This window comes from Empidonax traillii, unplaced genomic scaffold (assembly GCF_003031625.1).
Source record: "Empidonax traillii isolate 1590-97213 ecotype Southwest subspecies unplaced genomic scaffold, ASM303162v1 scaffold386:size1297806, whole genome shotgun sequence".
Lineage (NCBI taxonomy): Eukaryota > Metazoa > Chordata > Aves > Passeriformes > Tyrannidae > Empidonax > Empidonax traillii.
In genome coordinates this window covers 949,674-967,958 of record NW_020955579.1, presented here as the reverse complement: position 1 = coordinate 967,958, position 18,285 = coordinate 949,674, and the positions used below count along the sequence as shown (strand labels likewise).

General features: G+C 39.5%; 1 protein-coding gene across 2 annotated transcripts in view; it reads left to right on the top strand.

Moving 5' to 3' along the window:
* The window catches only part of ENPEP (glutamyl aminopeptidase), a 33,020-nt gene extending 16,426 nt beyond the window's left edge, over positions 1-16,594 (top strand). For both annotated transcript variants that reach the window (XM_027893359.1, XM_027893358.1), the window contains 14 exons: positions 55-189; positions 3,195-3,260; positions 4,646-4,711; positions 6,005-6,156; positions 8,995-9,074; positions 10,289-10,416; positions 10,533-10,588; positions 11,378-11,528; positions 12,115-12,188; positions 12,289-12,390; positions 12,499-12,669; positions 14,470-14,610; positions 15,428-15,506; positions 15,749-16,594. In XM_027893359.1, coding sequence (XP_027749160.1) covers positions 55-189; positions 3,195-3,260; positions 4,646-4,711; positions 6,005-6,156; positions 8,995-9,074; positions 10,289-10,416; positions 10,533-10,588; positions 11,378-11,528; positions 12,115-12,188; positions 12,289-12,390; positions 12,499-12,669; positions 14,470-14,610; positions 15,428-15,506; positions 15,749-15,886 — 1,539 coding nt within the window. In that variant the 3' untranslated portion in view covers positions 15,887-16,594. The remainder of the gene's footprint in view (positions 1-54; positions 190-3,194; positions 3,261-4,645; positions 4,712-6,004; positions 6,157-8,994; positions 9,075-10,288; positions 10,417-10,532; positions 10,589-11,377; positions 11,529-12,114; positions 12,189-12,288; positions 12,391-12,498; positions 12,670-14,469; positions 14,611-15,427; positions 15,507-15,748) is intronic.
* Positions 16,595-18,285: the final 1,691 nt, after the last annotated feature.

The window sequence follows — 18,285 nt, the reverse complement described above, 5'->3', positions numbered from 1 at the left end:
AGTTAGGCATATACTCCTGCCTTTGTTTCTATTCTAATGTCTTCTCTTTCTCAGCTTGAACAGGTTTTAATTGAAGATGTGCTTCCTGTGATGAAGGATGACTCTTTGCTGTCTTCCCACCCAATTGTGGTTGATGTGTCATCTCCAGCTGAAATCACCTCTGTGTTTGATGGGATATCCTACAGTAAGGTAGGATATCCTCCTATTGTGACTTTGGATGTAAAAGAAAGTGGAGGCTCTGAAGAGGAGACAAAAGTCAGGGGTGCTTGGAATCATGAATCCCGATTCACTTGAGCTGTGTCTGTGCAAACCTTTCTTCTGGGACATTCCCAGCTGTTGTCAGTGATGATGCAGTTAAAAGTGACTTTTGAGAGGAGTAGCTCAGCCAGAGCCTTGGTCAGCCACTGTGCATCGTGCAGACCTGCTCACAGCATGCAGAGTTGCAGGGAAATCACAGTATCAGTAGCTTCTGCCACTAGAGTTGTTGGGTTTAAAATGAAACTAAACCAGCTTGTTGCTTTCCCTCCAAGCTAAACATAGAGTATATATTGCACTGACTTTCACTTCAGCTGTGTTACAGTCTGTAAATGTAGTTACTACTTTTATTAACTATATTTGATCCATCCATTTCCATCAGTTTTATGTTTTCAGTTGTTAAATCCTCTATCCAACAATACAGCCAGTATTTATTGCATCATAAATGCTTCGCAGTCAGATCATAAACCATGTGAAAACCTGCATTGTGTAACACTGTTTTTAAATCAAACTAACAAAAGTCATGAAACATACAGAGCTAAATCAAATATTCTGGACCAAAATGTATGTCGGTGGTGAGCTAAGCAAGAGACATACTTTTGCAGGGTCTGAAAAAACAATGGAGAAAAAAAAATCCTAGCTTTTACTCATCTCATTGTGCCTAGATAATTGCTACATGAACTCATTTTTTTTTAACCGAAAACACTTGAGGACTTGTGCATTGTTTGGGAACAGTTTGCTTGGGATATAATTTGGCTTGGGATATAATTTGGCTTGAAAGAGAAAGTATTTGCGTAGATTTAGCTCAAATTACTGCTGGTATTTATATATAAATGCGTGACAAAATTAACTTGTTTCTTTTTAGCTTTATTTTGGCTTCTCTTTTGCATTTTTCTTATAAAAACAATCTTCTCTTGATAATATTCATCACTAAACAAATAAAGAATAATTTGGAATGCTCTCTGTTAGTCTTACCAGAACAATTACAGGGCTCATACAATCCTAAAACTCTAATGAATTGCCTAAGGGTCTATGGAGCCATTGCAGTATATTCTGTAACAGAGCCTCTGACTGTTGTATGATCCATAGAGCATCGTATGCCTAGGAAAGCTCTACTAGAGTAGACCTGGTGACTAAACAATTGATGTATACAATTTTTTTAATCTGCTCTTACAAAATAATTGCATCTCACTTCTTTTCCAGTCTAATCCTCTCTCTTAGTTTCAAAGATTTTATTGAAGTAAAAGTGAGAATTTCTGTCTTTGGAGTTCAAACTTTGCAAATCTTTTCAGAAAACAGATACTTAAGTTCTACTAGAAGTTTAGTCTTGGACTCCCACATTTTCAGAGTCTCCCAGCTAAAGAAGTTTAGGATTCATGTTCCATATTTCTGCCAAAAACAAATCTTGTCATATACTTGGCAATGACTATGACTCTCTATAAGTTATATAGATGTTAATAAAGACTTGCCCCCACATCCCCATCAGAGTAGGTCACTTTCCTGAGCCTCCCCAAATAGTTGAAAGAAAGGAAAGTTATTAAAACACTGGAGTTCCTGTAATCAGTGATTCTGTTAGGACGAATTTTTCTCAAACACACTCCATCATGGACTACAGAGGAATGAAAAGAGGAGGGGAAAGACAGGATGAAAGAAAAAAAGGAATGACAGTAGTAGAAGATGCAAGGAACTAACTATACATTACAATCTGAAGCAAAAGAAATCTCCACTGTTTCCAAATGCATAAATAAGTGTGTATTTCTACTCTAACTTTTATTATAAATGGGAGGGTATGGTTTATGAGAAGTGATTTCAGATAAGAAGTGGTTGATAGACAAAGCTGAGGAACTGAGGTAACCTAGTATGTATACATGGCCTTATGATCACCATTAATCATAAGCAGCCTTATAATTACCAGTAATGGATATCTGTTCTAAATTTTACTGAATTGTTTTTGAACATGTTCTGTGGCAAACACATTAAATTTCTGTATCAGAAAACAGTCATCTGCAGACCACCTTGACTCTGCAACAATAGCCTGGAAAGCAGTTTGAGGCATATCTGTTCAAACAGTCCCTCTGCCATGACTTGTGCAGTCGTTATTCTCAGACATGTAAAGAGAGGAAACAGAATTTACTGAGAATTCAGATAACATTCTTGTTTTCACGGGACAACTAAATTTTTAAACATAAGGTCTCAGCTGCCCTTTGATTTAGTTTAAAAAATGAAAACATGCTAATCCTAAAATCATATTTTGCATTTTAGACAGGGTTTACACTGCTTTTTTTATTATTTTATGCCTACTCTGTTCTTTGTTCTACATGACTCTTCTACTTCCCTTTCCTGTCTTCGTTTTCTTTCAAGACCCTAATTGTTTCGGAGGTATTTTCTGTGACATCCAAGTAACTTCTCTGATCCCAATTCTACCCTGCCTAAGAGGCGAAAGCTCTTGCACCAGTCCTCAGCAAATCTCAATCTTGAGATGGCATCCCCAGTGGGTAAAGCCTCAGAATTGCAGCATTTTTGGAGTTCTCTACTTGTTGGATGTCCAGCAGAAGCGACTGCCTCTGTCAGGCTGTTCCCCTGACAGGGCTACTTCCCCAGCTGCCCTCACCCCTGTCCTGTTCAAAATGCAACAGGGAGCCCTGCTCACACAAACTGGTGGAGCAGCAGGACTCGGGAGCCCTCCCACCAAACATAGCTGAACTTAGAAACAAGTGTCTGATCACAACTGAAGACCAATTCCCACATCCAGAATTAAACTCCACCAGGCAGGCACATGCCACGCCACAAAGGAATTAGAAAAAACGCTTCTTTAGGGTGATGGATGGTTTCTATTTTTGCCTTATAGAATACTCATTCACATGTTGCTTTTTAGGTGAACGGAAATCCAGTGTTAGAGCAGTGTGGAATAACCTCCTCCCCTTTGCATTTGTCTTTAGGGTGCATCTATCCTCAGGATGATTCAAGACTGGATTACACCAGAGCTCTTCCGGGAAGGCTGTCGGGTAAGGCTGCCACCAAAACCCACCGGACATACAGCCCATCCTCAGTAGCAAAGCCATTATTCAAAAACTGAGTATCAGAGATCCTGGTATTAGTAGCAAAAGTATTTAATGCATTTCAGTACTGAGTACATGGAGGGGAAGAAGTTCAATGCTCCCCCAGAAGCTGGAATGTGAACTGCATTAGGATTTAGTAGCCTGCCAGTGAGGACCTAAATTCATGACAGCTTTTAATGGAGAAACCTACTCCACCCCACTGTTACCCTGTTTTCAGCTAGGATCCCCTCATTCAGCTGTAAAGCACGTCTGCAGCTTCATATAGCCAGTATCCTCCAACCCACACAAGCCTGTTATGTAGGGAAACATTACAGGTAAGCTGATCTGTGCCCTGATGCAGGGACGCTACTAGCCCTAGAAAGCCAAGGTAATAGGGAGTAGAAAAGGGTTACACAGTTCATAGTCTTTTCTTGTGGAGACAAAAATGTGGTGCTACAAAATTATGGAATGAAAAAATGGGAGAAAGGAGCCCTCCCAGAAGGAGAAAGTTTATCTGTCCTTTCCTCTGAACCAGCATCAGTCGTCTCCACGGAGTTTTGCATGTTTACCACATTTGTTCTTACTTCCCTCCCTTCTGGGCAGCATCTTTATAGGCTGCTACAAGACAGCTGTACTTTCCTTTATTTCTGCTTTTATATATTCAATCGAGACAGTTACACGGGATGGGAAAATACAGCCACCTTGTCCCCAAGAACCCTAGCACTTCCCTTCTACTCAGAGCCTTCACGAGCATCAACGTAGGCAGCTGTGGCTACAAGCGAAACTAACAGCACCATCTACTGACTGAACTTCGCCAGGGTCAGGTAACAGAGTAGGAAAACTAAGAGGCAGGTGAGACCTAGGACAGGAACAGCATGTAGGTGGTGCAAATACTTTGCTGGATACCGTTGTTCCTTGTAGTAGTCGTTTCGATCACAACTTTAAGGTGACTAGACTTTTGTACTTCCACTCTGAGTCCACAGCTAGGTAAATCTCCTGCAATAGCTTCGTGCTGCTAAACAACCTCTTGCATTAGACAGAAATATGCAACAGGGTATGTTTGTGTCCCTTCAAACAAAATACAAACAGCTCTTCAAGTACAAATTTATTTTGTATTAACAAGTCACACCGGAAAAGGCTGACTTTTAGCGTTATGGGATGCATTGGAGAGCAAAGGACCTTCAGCAGCTGAATATTAATCCATTTAACATTCTACTCACAACACTACCACCCATGGGTAGATACTCTGTGCAACTGATTGGAGCTCTCTGTACAACTGAATACGTGTACTGTTTTCATAGCCAAAAAGAAAGACCTTGCAACATTTTTCACAGTATTCTACCTCTCTCTAGGCGTATTTGAAGAAACACCATTTCCAGAATGCCAAGACACAACAATTTTGGGAAGCTCTGGAAGAGGTATGTTTTACATCAATCCAAACCCTTGCTAGTAAATGTTGTGTATCACACCCTCTGATTAAATGTTTTTTATCACACCCACTGATTTCAGTTTCTCTAACTTTTTGTATTCTGTAGCTTTCCTGTCAATAAGAGATCACAAGATAGGCAGCCTCCCAGTGTATAACTTAGTTCCACCAAATATTTTTTTTTCTTTCTTTCTTTTTTTTTTTTCATAAGGCCATGGGAGTGGAATATGAAACAAGAAAAGAGGCCTGGTTTATAAACAGCCTGAAACATAAAAATTTCCCCCACAACTTGAACTCATTTCATTTTGTGAAAACACCTCTCATCCACCACACACACGCACCCCATAATCTCCCTTATCTCTAACCAGATTCAGATTCTTGAAAGCTCTCGATAGTATCAATTCCCAAGTAATTTTGGTGCTTATCTGCCTCTCTAGCTTCTGAGTCCCAGCTGGGTCATTGTCTATGCCACCATTTTCTGATTGTTGCTTTTCTTTGAGGCTTGGCTATTTCTTTCCATCTGTCTCATTACCCCCAAAACTCCACTTACATACTACCAGGTTCTTTCTTAATATTATTTCCTTTTCTTCCACCACTGTGGACACTCACATCACCCAAGTCATGCTTTTGTGTTTCTTTTCTAGTTCCCATCTTCTCCTTAGTCCCAGACTTCTTCCTACTCAGCAGGACTTCTTCCTACTTTCTCTCTGGTGCTCTGCATCTCCGTACCTCATCTGGAGAAGGAAACAGTAACCTAGCTCCCTTTCCTCACAGGTGGTATCCTGAAGAAACAGTGGCAGCTTTCTCCAGGTGCAGTTTCTAGGACAGACGTTCACAGTCCACATAATGAATCAAATTTTACATTAGTGCAGTGGTTAATACTGGCTGTTCTTTCACGCTGAAAACAGGGCACACTGCAAAGAGACTTCTGGCTTTGAAAAGTCTAGCTGTGTCTTTTTTGTCCTGTTCAGTTATTCCCTCAGAAAAAATTGAGAAATCTTAGAGCGTGCAAGGGGCCTCAAAGGTTCCTCAGTATTTCTTGTCCATGTTATTGGCCAGTCTTCTGTCCACACACCTCTCATTTTTTGTCTGTGTTTAAGTTTCCAACTCATTCTTTCAATGACAGGCACCATCAAAGGATTTAATGGAGCATTTTTTTGTACTAAACCTGCTCTTTCCTCTGCCCCTTTCTGCTCTTCTTTTTCTCAATACCAGAGATATTTAATTTTTTTCTTCTTTGTACTGAATTTGCATTTTCACTGCAACCTTCTTCCTTCATTTATAGGCAAGTAATAAACCTGTGAAGGAAGTCATGGACACATGGACTAGGCAGATGGGCTACCCTGTTTTGGAAATGGGGGATAATTCAGTACTTAAACAGAAACGCTTTCTCTTGGATCCCAGTGCAAATGCTTCTCATCCTCCATCTGATCTTGGGTAAGTTCCTGGTGTAAATGTCTGTTCCAAACAGGTAGAAATACTGTGCATATACCCTTTTCATCTGACATACATCTAGGTTGTGTTTTACCCATTCTTGCTAAACTTGCTCTCAGCATTTATTTTAAAAGAAAGACAGGAGGAAGTTAGATACAAATATTTCGAATTTAGGACAACATCAGCCCTTTGTCTCAGGGTTTCTTTTTGAAATGCAAAAGAGTACAATTGGACAGGATCTCTCAGAGAACCTTATTTGCACACAGACAGCTCAAATTATTGCAAGTCATCTGTTGAATCCCTGCAAATGATAGTCTCACAGACTAAGAAAACTAAGACAAAATTATCTCTGTACAGAAATCAGATACTGTGACCCAAGTATTTTACACAATAGTGGTTTATTGCCTTTCCTAGGATTTATAATGTATCATGGGATCTTCACATACAGTACAGGGTCTTCTCTGCATGTCTTAAAAACATGAATTAATGTGAAGTAGCTGGTCATGTATAAATTTCATTAATCCTCATCAAGAGCTATTTTTTCCCTATTTTTCCTTAGGATTGTATTGCTTAATTCTACCCATTTAAAATATAGTTCTCTAGTCAAAGTTAGCCATCTTGGGCTCTTAAGTGACCAGACAGCCATCTGCAGACATTCATCTATCTGTTCAAGACAGGTGGGATACTGTATTAGAGCATATTTGTTAAATAACAGATGACTGACCTGAAGGGAAATGAACTCTACCTGTGGGTTGGTGGACCTGCACAGAAAAATGTGCAGCACCACGGTATCAACCAGATGAATAATTTTTCAGATGTGCCATTGAGTAGTTTCTTAGCCAGCCCCTGTTCCAAGGCACTACAACTTCATTAACCTTTCAGTGAAAGACATTCAAACTAATCCATGTTAGGAAGGTTTTGTTCCTTGAACTGGACCCTGGACCAATCAATTAAATCAGTAAAACTGGCCAGTATGAAGCACAACTAAATCCACACAAATGTATTTTTCCATTAACTTCTACTACCTCTTTTAATTCAAAGGGCAAGAACAAGGACCCTGAGATTAGCTCAGCTGGTTAGAGCATGGTGCTAATAACACCAAGGTTATGGATTTGATTCCTGTATGGGCCAGTCATTTAAGAGCTGAACTTGATGATCCTTGTGGATCCCTTCCAACTCAGAATATTCCGTGATTCTGTGAAGGAGAAAATGAAGAAACAGAAAAACCAGTTGTGACCTCTCTATTTCCTTCTGATTAAAAAGAAAAAAACTTGAGCAATGAGAAGGCCCATGCTATTGGCAGTTTTGGATGGGTGTCCAAAGAGTGGGAAAGAGATAACTACCCATGTATTTGCAACATTGCATTTCTCCCAACCTAAGCAGAAGATTTCATAGACTCAAAGTACAGCACTATGCCATCTGAAGGGTGTTGTTACAGACTATTCAGGCAAAACTACTTCCTTGTATTAAAAAATTTGACTTACTGCACTATGCTCTGAGATAGCAGACTCCAGAATCCTACTTTTGCTTGACTTCAGCATTTACACTACATTACGATTTGTCATTTCTAAAGTAGAAATCCTAGCACTGTTCCTAACCTAATCTGTTCAGAAACTGTGTATTGGCCCTGCTATCCCCAAAGTGAAAGGGGAAGTTTTTTTCTGAATATGCAGTTTTTATAAATGAATTAAAAAAAGCCCCATAATATATATTATAATGCTGATATTATCTAGGCTGTGACAGACTTACTCCCCTGCCTAAAGTCAATGCACCAAAAATAAAAACCTCCTACTTCCACCATCACAGATGGGGATGAGAAGCTCCTAGAGAGATCCTACCCCAGATGGAACTGGCCTGTTTCACGTGCAGGTGCAGGGTTTCATTTAAGCAGAGAAAACTCCACGTCCTGAGTATGCTTTATTCTGTGAACCCTGCAGGAATAATATTCTGAGCTGCTGGCTTGTTCCAAGCTTGCTTGGCTTGAAAGAGTCCTCTCCTGCATGTTGGCACTCCAAAGAAATGGATGCTCAAAAACTGGTACTCTTAAACTAGTGCTGCTGGGCAAATACATAGCTTTGGCACTGCGTGTTAGGAACACAGAAGGACACAGCTAACATATCTTATGCTCAGGAAAAGTCCTTACGTATGTAATCTCAGGAACACGAAAAATAAATAAAATCCTTCTCATTAAGGGTGGGTCATCACACACCCTCATTAAATGCATTTACAAAAATTTGGTTATGTATCAAAAAAAATCACGTATGGGCTTTCTCTTGAGGAAACAGTACTGGAGCTTCTGGCCAAACAATGACAACTCTAAATTTCATCGCAGTTAGCTCCACAAGAGAACTAGTAAAACCTAGAAGTGTATTAAATCTGTTAACATATTTTGTTTAGCAGATACAAAACAATAGATCTTTCTATCAAGAGGAGACACCATAACCTTCATTTTTGTATTTTCTGGGAGTTAATGACCATTCGCTTAACCCAGGGTTGTTAAGATGACTTAGATTTTCCCATAGCACTTGTCACTAAGGGGTTTAAGATGGAAGAAAAATCTCCCTGGGTTTGAACTATACGTTAACATGGAACAGCAGCTGACTGCTCAACAGGGCTCAATAATTTTAGCAGGCCTGTGCAGATGGCTTGTGCAGGTATGCTCACAGCCTGCTCTGCTGTTCCACTTCCCTGACTCTGCTGCCCCACTTCCCTGACTGCCAGGCCACAGTCTTGGCCAGGCTGTGCTGTGGCTCCATCCCACATACTGGACATATTGGAGAGGGTTTTTTACCATTTGGTTTCAAATGTCATTTGATTTTCTTTCCCTTTAAATAATTTCAGTTACAAATGGAATATACCAGTGAAATGGAGACTTGGGACTTCAACAAATTACACGTTATATAATGCATCAGATTCTACAGGTAAACTTCCTATTCTCTTTTAAGGATAATGAATGGATAAAACTTTCCAGTGTCTTTACAAGAAATGTAACACAGGATTAGCTTTCATACTTTTCAGTTTTCAGATCCAAGAACCATCACATATTGGAATTTCAGAAACATAATCAGTTTGTCTTTTCTTCCTTTTTTTTTGAATGTTACTTATTTAAAATATTAATTGGTTTTGTTCTGTTATTTTGTTTTGGTTTGTTTGTTTTTTCACCTAGCTGCTTTTATTATCCACGCAAAAGCAAACAAAAAAAAGTTTTATGTCATGATACAAGTCAGAACTTTGCACAAAGGAATTTTCTTTCTCCAGTTTCCCCTTGACATTATAGTGGGCTGCAAGGGGCTATTAACCTGACAAAGTCTGCAAAGGCATGATTACACGCTTACTTCTACATCCATAAAATTCTTGGCTAGTAAGGCAAACGGCAACTGTAAGGAAAAAATGCCTTTAGAAATACTTTGTATAAGTCACCCAAACAGAAATGTGCTTTTAACTACAGCCACCCTCAAGCCACAGATTGAAGACCACTGCTTTCAATGGGCAATAGAAGAACTTGCGTAACTACCATCACAAACTGGACTAGTCCAAGATTCTGAGGAAGGAACATTTTTCAAGTATTCATTTTAAAAAGGAAAATCCTTAAACATGAGTGCTTGAGGAATGTCTCAACCTAATTTGTAATTCCTTTATCTGTAACTACAAAAAATGAATTAGCAAAGAATACAGAGAAGAAAACCCTTAAAAAGTTAGTTGAAGCAAACTTAAAAATGAAACTAATGGAGGATAAAATATGATAACTTTAATAGTAAACATGAGGATGAAACACTTTTTAAAAATACATTTGCAAAAACTGTTTATTTGCAATTTTTTACTTCTTGCAATGACACTAAATCTCACCATCCTCACCCTAGTCACAATGATCTCCATTTTAAATTTAACAGAATAGCTGGCCCAAGTAATTACCACAATTCATTGCTCTAAGACAAGTGCTGGCATTCACTAGTCTATAATAACTCATCTTTCCTCATAGCCATTTAAAAATAAGCAAATAGATAAAATTAATGTTTGGATCTTATTTTGATATTAATAAAAACCAAATAATACTCTTGGAGTCAGGGAATCTCTAGTGAGTTCTGTGTCATATAAGATGCACAAACTCATCCCTATTTGTTGGTTTGTTTTGCAGGAATTGCAATACCAGCTTCTCCTGATACTTTTTTAAACATCAATCCAGACCACATTGGATTCTATCGGGTGAATTACAATGATCAAAACTGGGACAAGCTAACCTCTCTTCTGCTCCTAGACCACGAAGTGAGTATCGTAATGTTAACCTATCTGGTGGGTCTCTTAGAAAAGGTCTGTAAACGCTGTTTTTATCCTGCAAATAATCTATATACTCTTGATCCCTCTTTCCTCTTTTCACATAGAACTTCTCAGCTGCTGATCGTGCAGGGATGTTGGATGATGCCTTTTCTTTAGCAAGGTAAACTAATTCCCTGCAGAGATTTCAATACAAATTTTTCACTTTCCATTGCCTAATAATTAGAATTAACATGAGTGTTTGAAAGAAGTTTTCTGAAGTTGTTACAGGACTTATTTCTTTGTTGCTTTACCTTGTCCTCCAAAAGGGGTGACTTTAAATATACATTGGCAACTTGCATTACCAAAGCAATCAAGAGAGAAGCAGGCTTTAACTGCACAGGTCTTAGAAGGGGGTGTTTTTATCATGTAAATAGCAATAATAGGAGCACTCCAGAAGAAGTTAGGTATCCAGAAAGCCAGAGACATGCCCACAATGCATACCACAGCATTAGCTACCTACCACCTCAGCTATCTTGTTCAGAAACTTGATCAGAAACTTCTAGCTCTTGTATGCAGCCACGCTGACACACATAAATTTTAAGCAACATTCTTTAACAGCCTCTAAGTCCAAGTCTCCTCAGCCTTTCAGGATGTCTACAGTTAGCAATTCCTTTTTGTGTGGTGCTAATGTAGTCAGTTAAGAGCTACCCACTTCTGGGCACACTGGACTGCTGCACAATGTGAGCAGTCTCCTCACAACAGTGACAATTCCTACAGTCTGGCTTTGATCAACACCGATCCTGGGTATCTCTTTGGAAAATACCTTCTAAGTTACATTCCAGACTACTTTTCCCTGCACAAACTTTACTATTTCAGGCCTTCTAGAGTAAATAGTAAATCTAATATCTTTGAAGGAGCAAGTTCTTCAAATTCATTAAAATAACAGATGTTATGTTTTTTCTTTCCACAGACCTGGACTCGTGAATTACTCTGTTCCCCTGAACCTCACAAAATACCTAACAAATGAAAGAGAGTATTTGCCTTGGAATAGAGCTATATCAGCTGTAACGTACCTTGCAAACATGCTTGAAGATGATACAAGTCTCTATCCTGTCTTTCAGGTGATGAAACAATAAAAAAAACATTCCTACATGAGACCACTGAATCTGACAGTTCAGGATTTGTAACAAAAATAATGTTGAAGTTCAAGTGATTTTCAGTGTTCCTGAATTATCAGTATTTACTTTTAGTCACTGTATTCATAAAAAAAAAAAAAAAAGCTAAAAAGTGCTCAGTAGTGATATCTGAATTATCTGGATTCTGCATTCAGGACTATGCACCTCGAGAAAAGAAATTATGCCTAAGTATTTTTATAATCCATCACCGTAAGGTATAGTACAGACATTTATTAGTCAAGACATTCAATAAAGAAGGATGTATAGGGCAGCAAAATCTCTGACACCTGTCCTCAGCACAAAAGATAGCTATACCTTAATGTGGCAGGGAGCAGGTTTGGTAGTTGACCTAACATCCTGAACATGATTTAATGGTCATTAAAACAATTATGCCCTGAACTCAGCATCATCTGTGGAAAACAATTGTGGCAGTGTGTCTTTCCTGTACCCCAGGAGAATAAACTGTGAACACATATATATTATTCTTTAGAGGAATCTACAAAAGTAACCAAATCCCTTTTTTCTACCTCAGCATTATTTTCGCTCTCTGGTAAAACCCACTGTGGATGAACTGAACTGGAATGATTCCGGAAGCCATTTGGAAAGGTGCAACAATCTTATTTTTATCTTCTCACATTATTGATGGATTCAAAGAATGGTAAGCAGTAGGAAAACGTCTCTTTCTCCCTCTCTCTCTCTTTTCAAGGCTTCTTCGTGCTTCTGTTCTAGACTTTGCCTGCAGTATGGGTGACATAGACTCCTTGAACAATGCTTCTGAACTCTTCAATAAATGGTTACAAGGAGAAACGTGAGTGCTCACAGCTTTTGTCATGGTGAAGAACACAGCATGTGACTTTGTCACTGATTTCAAGCAGGAAAGGGAGAAGAATATTTAAGCACTGTTTCTTTATTTTAGTATTGCTGCAAATCTCCGACTCATAGTATATCGTTATGGGATGCAGAACTCAGGCAATGAGTCATCATGGAATTACATGTTCAGGAAATATCAAGAAACTACATTAGCCCAAGAAAAAGAAAAGCTGCTATATGGCCTGGCATCAGTGAAGAACATCACCCTTTTGGACAGGTGATTTAAACACACAAAAATTTCTCTTTTCCTACAGAAGCAACTGGTTTGCTCTTTCCCCTCTCCTCTCCTCTGTCCTGTCATTTTTGTCAGATTGCAGCATGGGGAATTGCAACACATTTTCAAGACCAGTTATCTAACACCCCCCTCTGAGACTGTAATATAGCAGAAAAAAAGCTTTGTTCATTAAGTGGAAAGATACTGAATACATGGTAGGTTCCTGCACACAGTCAACAGGCTTCAGCTCGTCCACCTTCCCTTTGCGCAATTTTAGCTACCTAATAGTAAAGCATCAGGAGAAAATTAGACACCTGTTTCCTGTATAGTCAGTAAAGGGAGGAAGGACCTCCAGAGCACTGCTTATCCCAGACCAGGAAAGGTGCTTAAAATCAATGGGAAGAATTGCATTTGGATGTTGTCAGCCACCCTCCACTGACTCCAGAGGGAGTTTGCTTAGCCTAGATGTCTACCTTCTCAGTAGCCAAAATTAAGCAAACAACCTTGAATAATTTTTACTAACTGTCCTATGAATGCATCCATGTGAACTTGCAATGCTCCCTGAGGTGCTGTGCAGAGGTGCTTGAGCTAGAACAAAAAATATCGTATTCATGCTGCCATAGCAGTGATGAGGAGGAGTCTGGATACTGCTCCAGGCCAGTCCAGCTGTCAGGCTGGGCAAGTATCTCACCAGGCTGTTGCTGGTGCAGTGCTTAGGCACACCAGCTACTTTCAGCTTATGTGATAACTTTGCATGTAGTTGTATAATGTCACTGAGATGCGGGCAAACATCTTCACCAGGGCCGTTCACCACTGTGTTGGAGCCCTGTCTAAATAAGATGGAGCAGTCTCTGCCTAAAAATGTTCCAAGTTTAAATGAGATGAAACCAGGAAGTATTGGAGGTTCAGGAACAGTAAATATAAGAGTTAGAGTAATTAAAATAGTGATAGGAAGCAGGTGTATTCCTGAATTCTTTTGATCACAACAGCCATAATCTAAAGCCATTCAATACATAATAACTGACATGATTAAGACATTAATTAATTAGCTAGATCAGCCTGTATTTGTGGAAAATAAAAAATCCCCCCTAAACCAGGGAAAAATTGTCACTTAATTTACTATTAAAATAACAAGTAAGGAGAAAAGAGCAAACAGATCGAACAAAATTGCCCCTTACACATAGGAAAAAAAGAAGACAATTCTTAATCCCATCACACAACTGTTTAAAAAGTGTTATTCTTCTGCAGCTGCTGCTGTGAAGCCATGACCAGGTTATTCATTTCCCTGCAAACGTGCATGCTGGGGGAATCCCTCCAATTTGTCAGTCAAAAACATTCGTGCTGTAACTGGAAGTATAACTGCAGCACTTGCAGGCATGCTCTGCCCAAATAAATTTTAATTTTGTATGGATAAAAGTATCCAAACAAACAGCACAGATGTCAGTGTGAGCAAGCCACCTGTGTATGTGCTCACGGTCCTGCAAGATCATTATAGCCTGGACTACTGCTTTTTAAGCTCTTGGCTGCCCAAACAGGCTGAACTACTGACTGATCCAATCTTGTTTTCCCTACTTGATTAAAATATAGAAAAAATAATGGCACTTGATTATTTGCAAATAGAAACATAAACCTTACCTACTTTCTAAAGAGACACCTAACTGCCTAGATTTCTTTCAATATAATTATCTCTTGACACAATTATATTTTAGATTCATGTACTTCACCTTTAAAATGCTGTTGAAAAAAACCCTAATATTCCTGTTTGGAAATGGCTCTTATCAATTCTTATGGTGTTTCCTTTAGGTATCTGAAATATATTTACAACACTAGCCTCATCAAAAGCCAAGATGTGTTCACAGTCCTGAGATACATCTCATACAACACCTATGGGAAAACAATGGCCTGGGACTGGATACGACTGAACTGGCAATACTTAGTCGACAGGTACTGAACTGGAAACTACATCCATCTGTAAATCTTGTTACATGCCATGCTTTTCTCTGTTTTCACTATACACCTATAATCATTGGCCTTTGCAAAATGCAAACTGAAAGCACATTCAACACAATTATATCCATCTGCTGTGAAAAAGTACTTTGTTGCTAACTCGAAAACCATTCTTTCCCTAAGTGATCTCTACTAGTAAATTGTGATGAAGAAGTATAGAAAGTTCTACCAGGGCCATAGAAATCTGGGTATTGCATGGAAATTAGTCAGTCAGTCTTGTCTTCACTCTTGCTGCTGATTTCATAACAAGATGACAGTGTATAGAATTTTTTATTTAAATTTTCATCTAATGGTAACAGCAGGCAGCAGACGTACAGATGAGGCAGTGGAAGTTATAGCAAACCTTTTAGCTTTGCTCCTCTCTATTTGAGTGACTCAACTTTCCTTAGGTTTTCTTTCTAAGTGCTCGGTGGGGGCATAGAAACAGCACACACCGGCAAGCCTAGAGCCATGAACTGGACAGTATTTGTATTGCTGGGCAGCAATATACCTAATTTACAGCTTGAGACAATTAGTAATTATTTAAAAAAGAAAAAAATCCACCGTAAGAGATCACTCCATTAGTAAACATTTTAAAGTACAGCACAAATATTTTGTAGGAATACTATTTTTCAAGAATTTCAAAAATTACCAAAATTTCAATATATCTGTTTTATTGTAGCACAGTTGTGACTTTAAGCTTCAGATAATTACTTGTGTCTTTTCTCTTTCAATAGTTTTGCATCAAGCATCATTTATTAAATTATTTTTCTAGATTCACTATCAATGACAGAACCCTTGGCCGAATAGTAACTATTACCCAAACCTTCAACACTGAGCTCCAGCTTTGGCAGGTATGATGACAGCACTTTTCTTGGTTTCAAGTCAATATATTTAACAATCTCCTGGCCCAGAAACGCGACTTTTTATCCACTGTGTAAAGCAGCAGGAGTTACTGTAAAACTATTTCAGTGCTACTAACGTGAACTTGAATATCTCTCCCAGCCAAAATTTCCCTTGACCATGTCCCTGTAAAGAGCCACTAATCCAATAACAGAATTATTTACTTCACATCAACTATTTTTCTCTTTTCCAGATGGAAAATTTCTTTGAAAAATATCCTAATGCTGGGGCAGGAGAAATGCCCAGGAGTCAGTCACTTGAGCAGGTGAAGAGCAACATTGAATGGCTAAAAGAAAACAAGGAGGAAATACGAGCGTGGCTAGGAGAATAGTATGACTCTAATGTCTTACTTTGTTAAAAAGACCAGGCAGTCAGATCTTCAAAGATGTTTAGCAGTGTGGATCTCTCACCTAGGTACCTTAGAGGACCAAGACCTAGTATTTTTTTCTCCAAAACTCAGCAGACCACTGCCAGAGCAATATTTGTGTAGTTGCTTAGCACAAATAGCTTTATATTCTGAGAGCTGATTTTGCCTCAACAAACGGGACAAGCATTTAAAATTACTCGAGGCAGATGTGATGGCAGAACTGAGGTCCTTGCTGATCGTTCTGGTCTCACTCCTTACACATACCACTCTGAAAACCTACTCTTGGTTCACAAAGAAGTATATCTAGTACTCTCAGGGATCCCTTTCCAAGTGCACCTCATAGGAGCTTTCTCCTGAAGGAAAGGGAATTAAGCAGTAATTTTAACATTGTCTGAAAATCATCCTCTATATTTATAGCTGTAAAAATTTTACATTTGGGATTTAGATTTGCTTTCTGACAGACCCTTCAGAAAGGCCAGTTAAGCTTTCCTCTCCATTGATTTTTTAAGTTTAACTACCATTACACAAGGGATCAATATTACCAGCTTCTTTTTCAATGTTATTAGTTGGGATTCTGTAGCTTAGGGTAAGGGTTGTCTTGGTTATTTTTGTCTTATTTCTAAATCTTCTCAAAAAAAAAAAAAAAAAAAAAAAAAAAGAACAGGGGGTAGCCAATACTGCAAACAACATATACTTTACTCACTGTCTCTTTTCTTATGGAAAAATAAAATTAAAAAATCTACCTGAAGTCTCAGCCTTTTTCTAATGAAGTTATAAAATGACATGACATTTAGGAAAGCAGCTGTTACATAGCCCAGCTATGCTGTACATACAGCCTCAGGGACTTTTGAGGGGGAAAAAATCTGTTATCTCCTCTGAGAAAACAGAAAAAAATGGTAAAGGCAGTCAGAGGGAGCAGACAAGTCCCACTGCTGCAATTCAGTCTATTGCAGAAGTACCAACACAAAGAAACAACTCTCAATCCCAAATCCCTGTGCTGTTGTGATGCTGGAGAAGGGCATGGGGCTGCTCTGTCTATCCCTCCCACGCTGGAAGCCAGGGTGTTTTGGAGCTCCCAGATTTCCATGTGCTGTGTCCTCACATTGTATGGGCGGCCAAAGTAAGCGTCTCCTTGCCTTCTCCCAGGTCTCCTGAGTGGAAAGGTACAGCACAACATAACCAGCTAGAGCCAGTGTCTGGATGTCCTGGGAGCAGGATAGCAGAGCATCTTAAAAGTAGGTAGCCCTACTGGGAGAGATTAGGCACAGCTGTCAGGAAACTCTGCAGTTGGATGGGAGGACAGAAGTGTGGAAAAACAGTTCTCTTCATCCTGCAGTGCTATTCAGAGGGAAGAGGAGACAGTCTTAAGGTACAGAAATTCCAGGGTACAGGCTTTGCCTGCATCTGAGCCTTGGTACAACACAGAAGGCTCCAGAGAAGCTTATACACTCCTAGATGGAAACGCTTTACCCCACTCCCACAGAAGACTCAGGGCTGGTACTGTTTTGGGTCTCTCCTAGACAACCAATTAGCAGTGAGAAGTGCAGACAAACCTGGTGACCAAGTCCTGTTGTGCTGGTTTGGGCTGCGATGGAGTTAAGTTTCTTCACAGTAGCTGTTATGGGCTATTTTCTGGACTTGCTCTGGAAACAGTATTGATAAAACTGATGTTTTCCTTATTGCGTAGCAGTGCTTATACAGAGTTAAGGCCTTTTGTGCCTCTCATCCAACTCCACCAGTGAGGAAGCTGGGGGTGCACAAGCTGGGACAGCAGACCTGAGCTCACCCAAGGGATAGTCCATGCCATATGGTGTCATGAAGAAGGGAGGGACTTTCAGAGAGATGGCATTTGTGTTCCCTAGTAACCATTATATGTGATGGATCCCTGCTTTCCTGAGGATGGCTGAACACCTGCTGGCCCACGGGAAGTGGTGAAGGAATTACTTATTTTGCTTTGCTTGCATGTATGGCCTTTGCTTTAGTTATTAAACTGTTTTTATCTCAACCCACAAATTCTTTCAATTTTACTTTTTCAATTCTCTCCCCCATCCCAACCAAGGAATAGTGAGCAAGTTGCTGTGTGGGGCTGAGTTGCCGATGAGTTAAAACACAAGACCTTCCAAAGAAAAAGGCCAGTCATTTGCCTTCTGCAAACAAAATACAACAAGATTTTGACTAACAGTGGTTACAACTTGCTAGAGATAGCAGCTGCTCTTTAAGGTCAGGAGATGGCAAAGGGACACGCAATTTCTTCCAGCCTTTGTTGTTGCTCAGATTCTCACAGAGAGGACAGTGAATGTGAAGCAGTGTCAGCACACAGGGACCAGACTGTCCTTGGGCAGCTGCCTACTCAGTACAACACA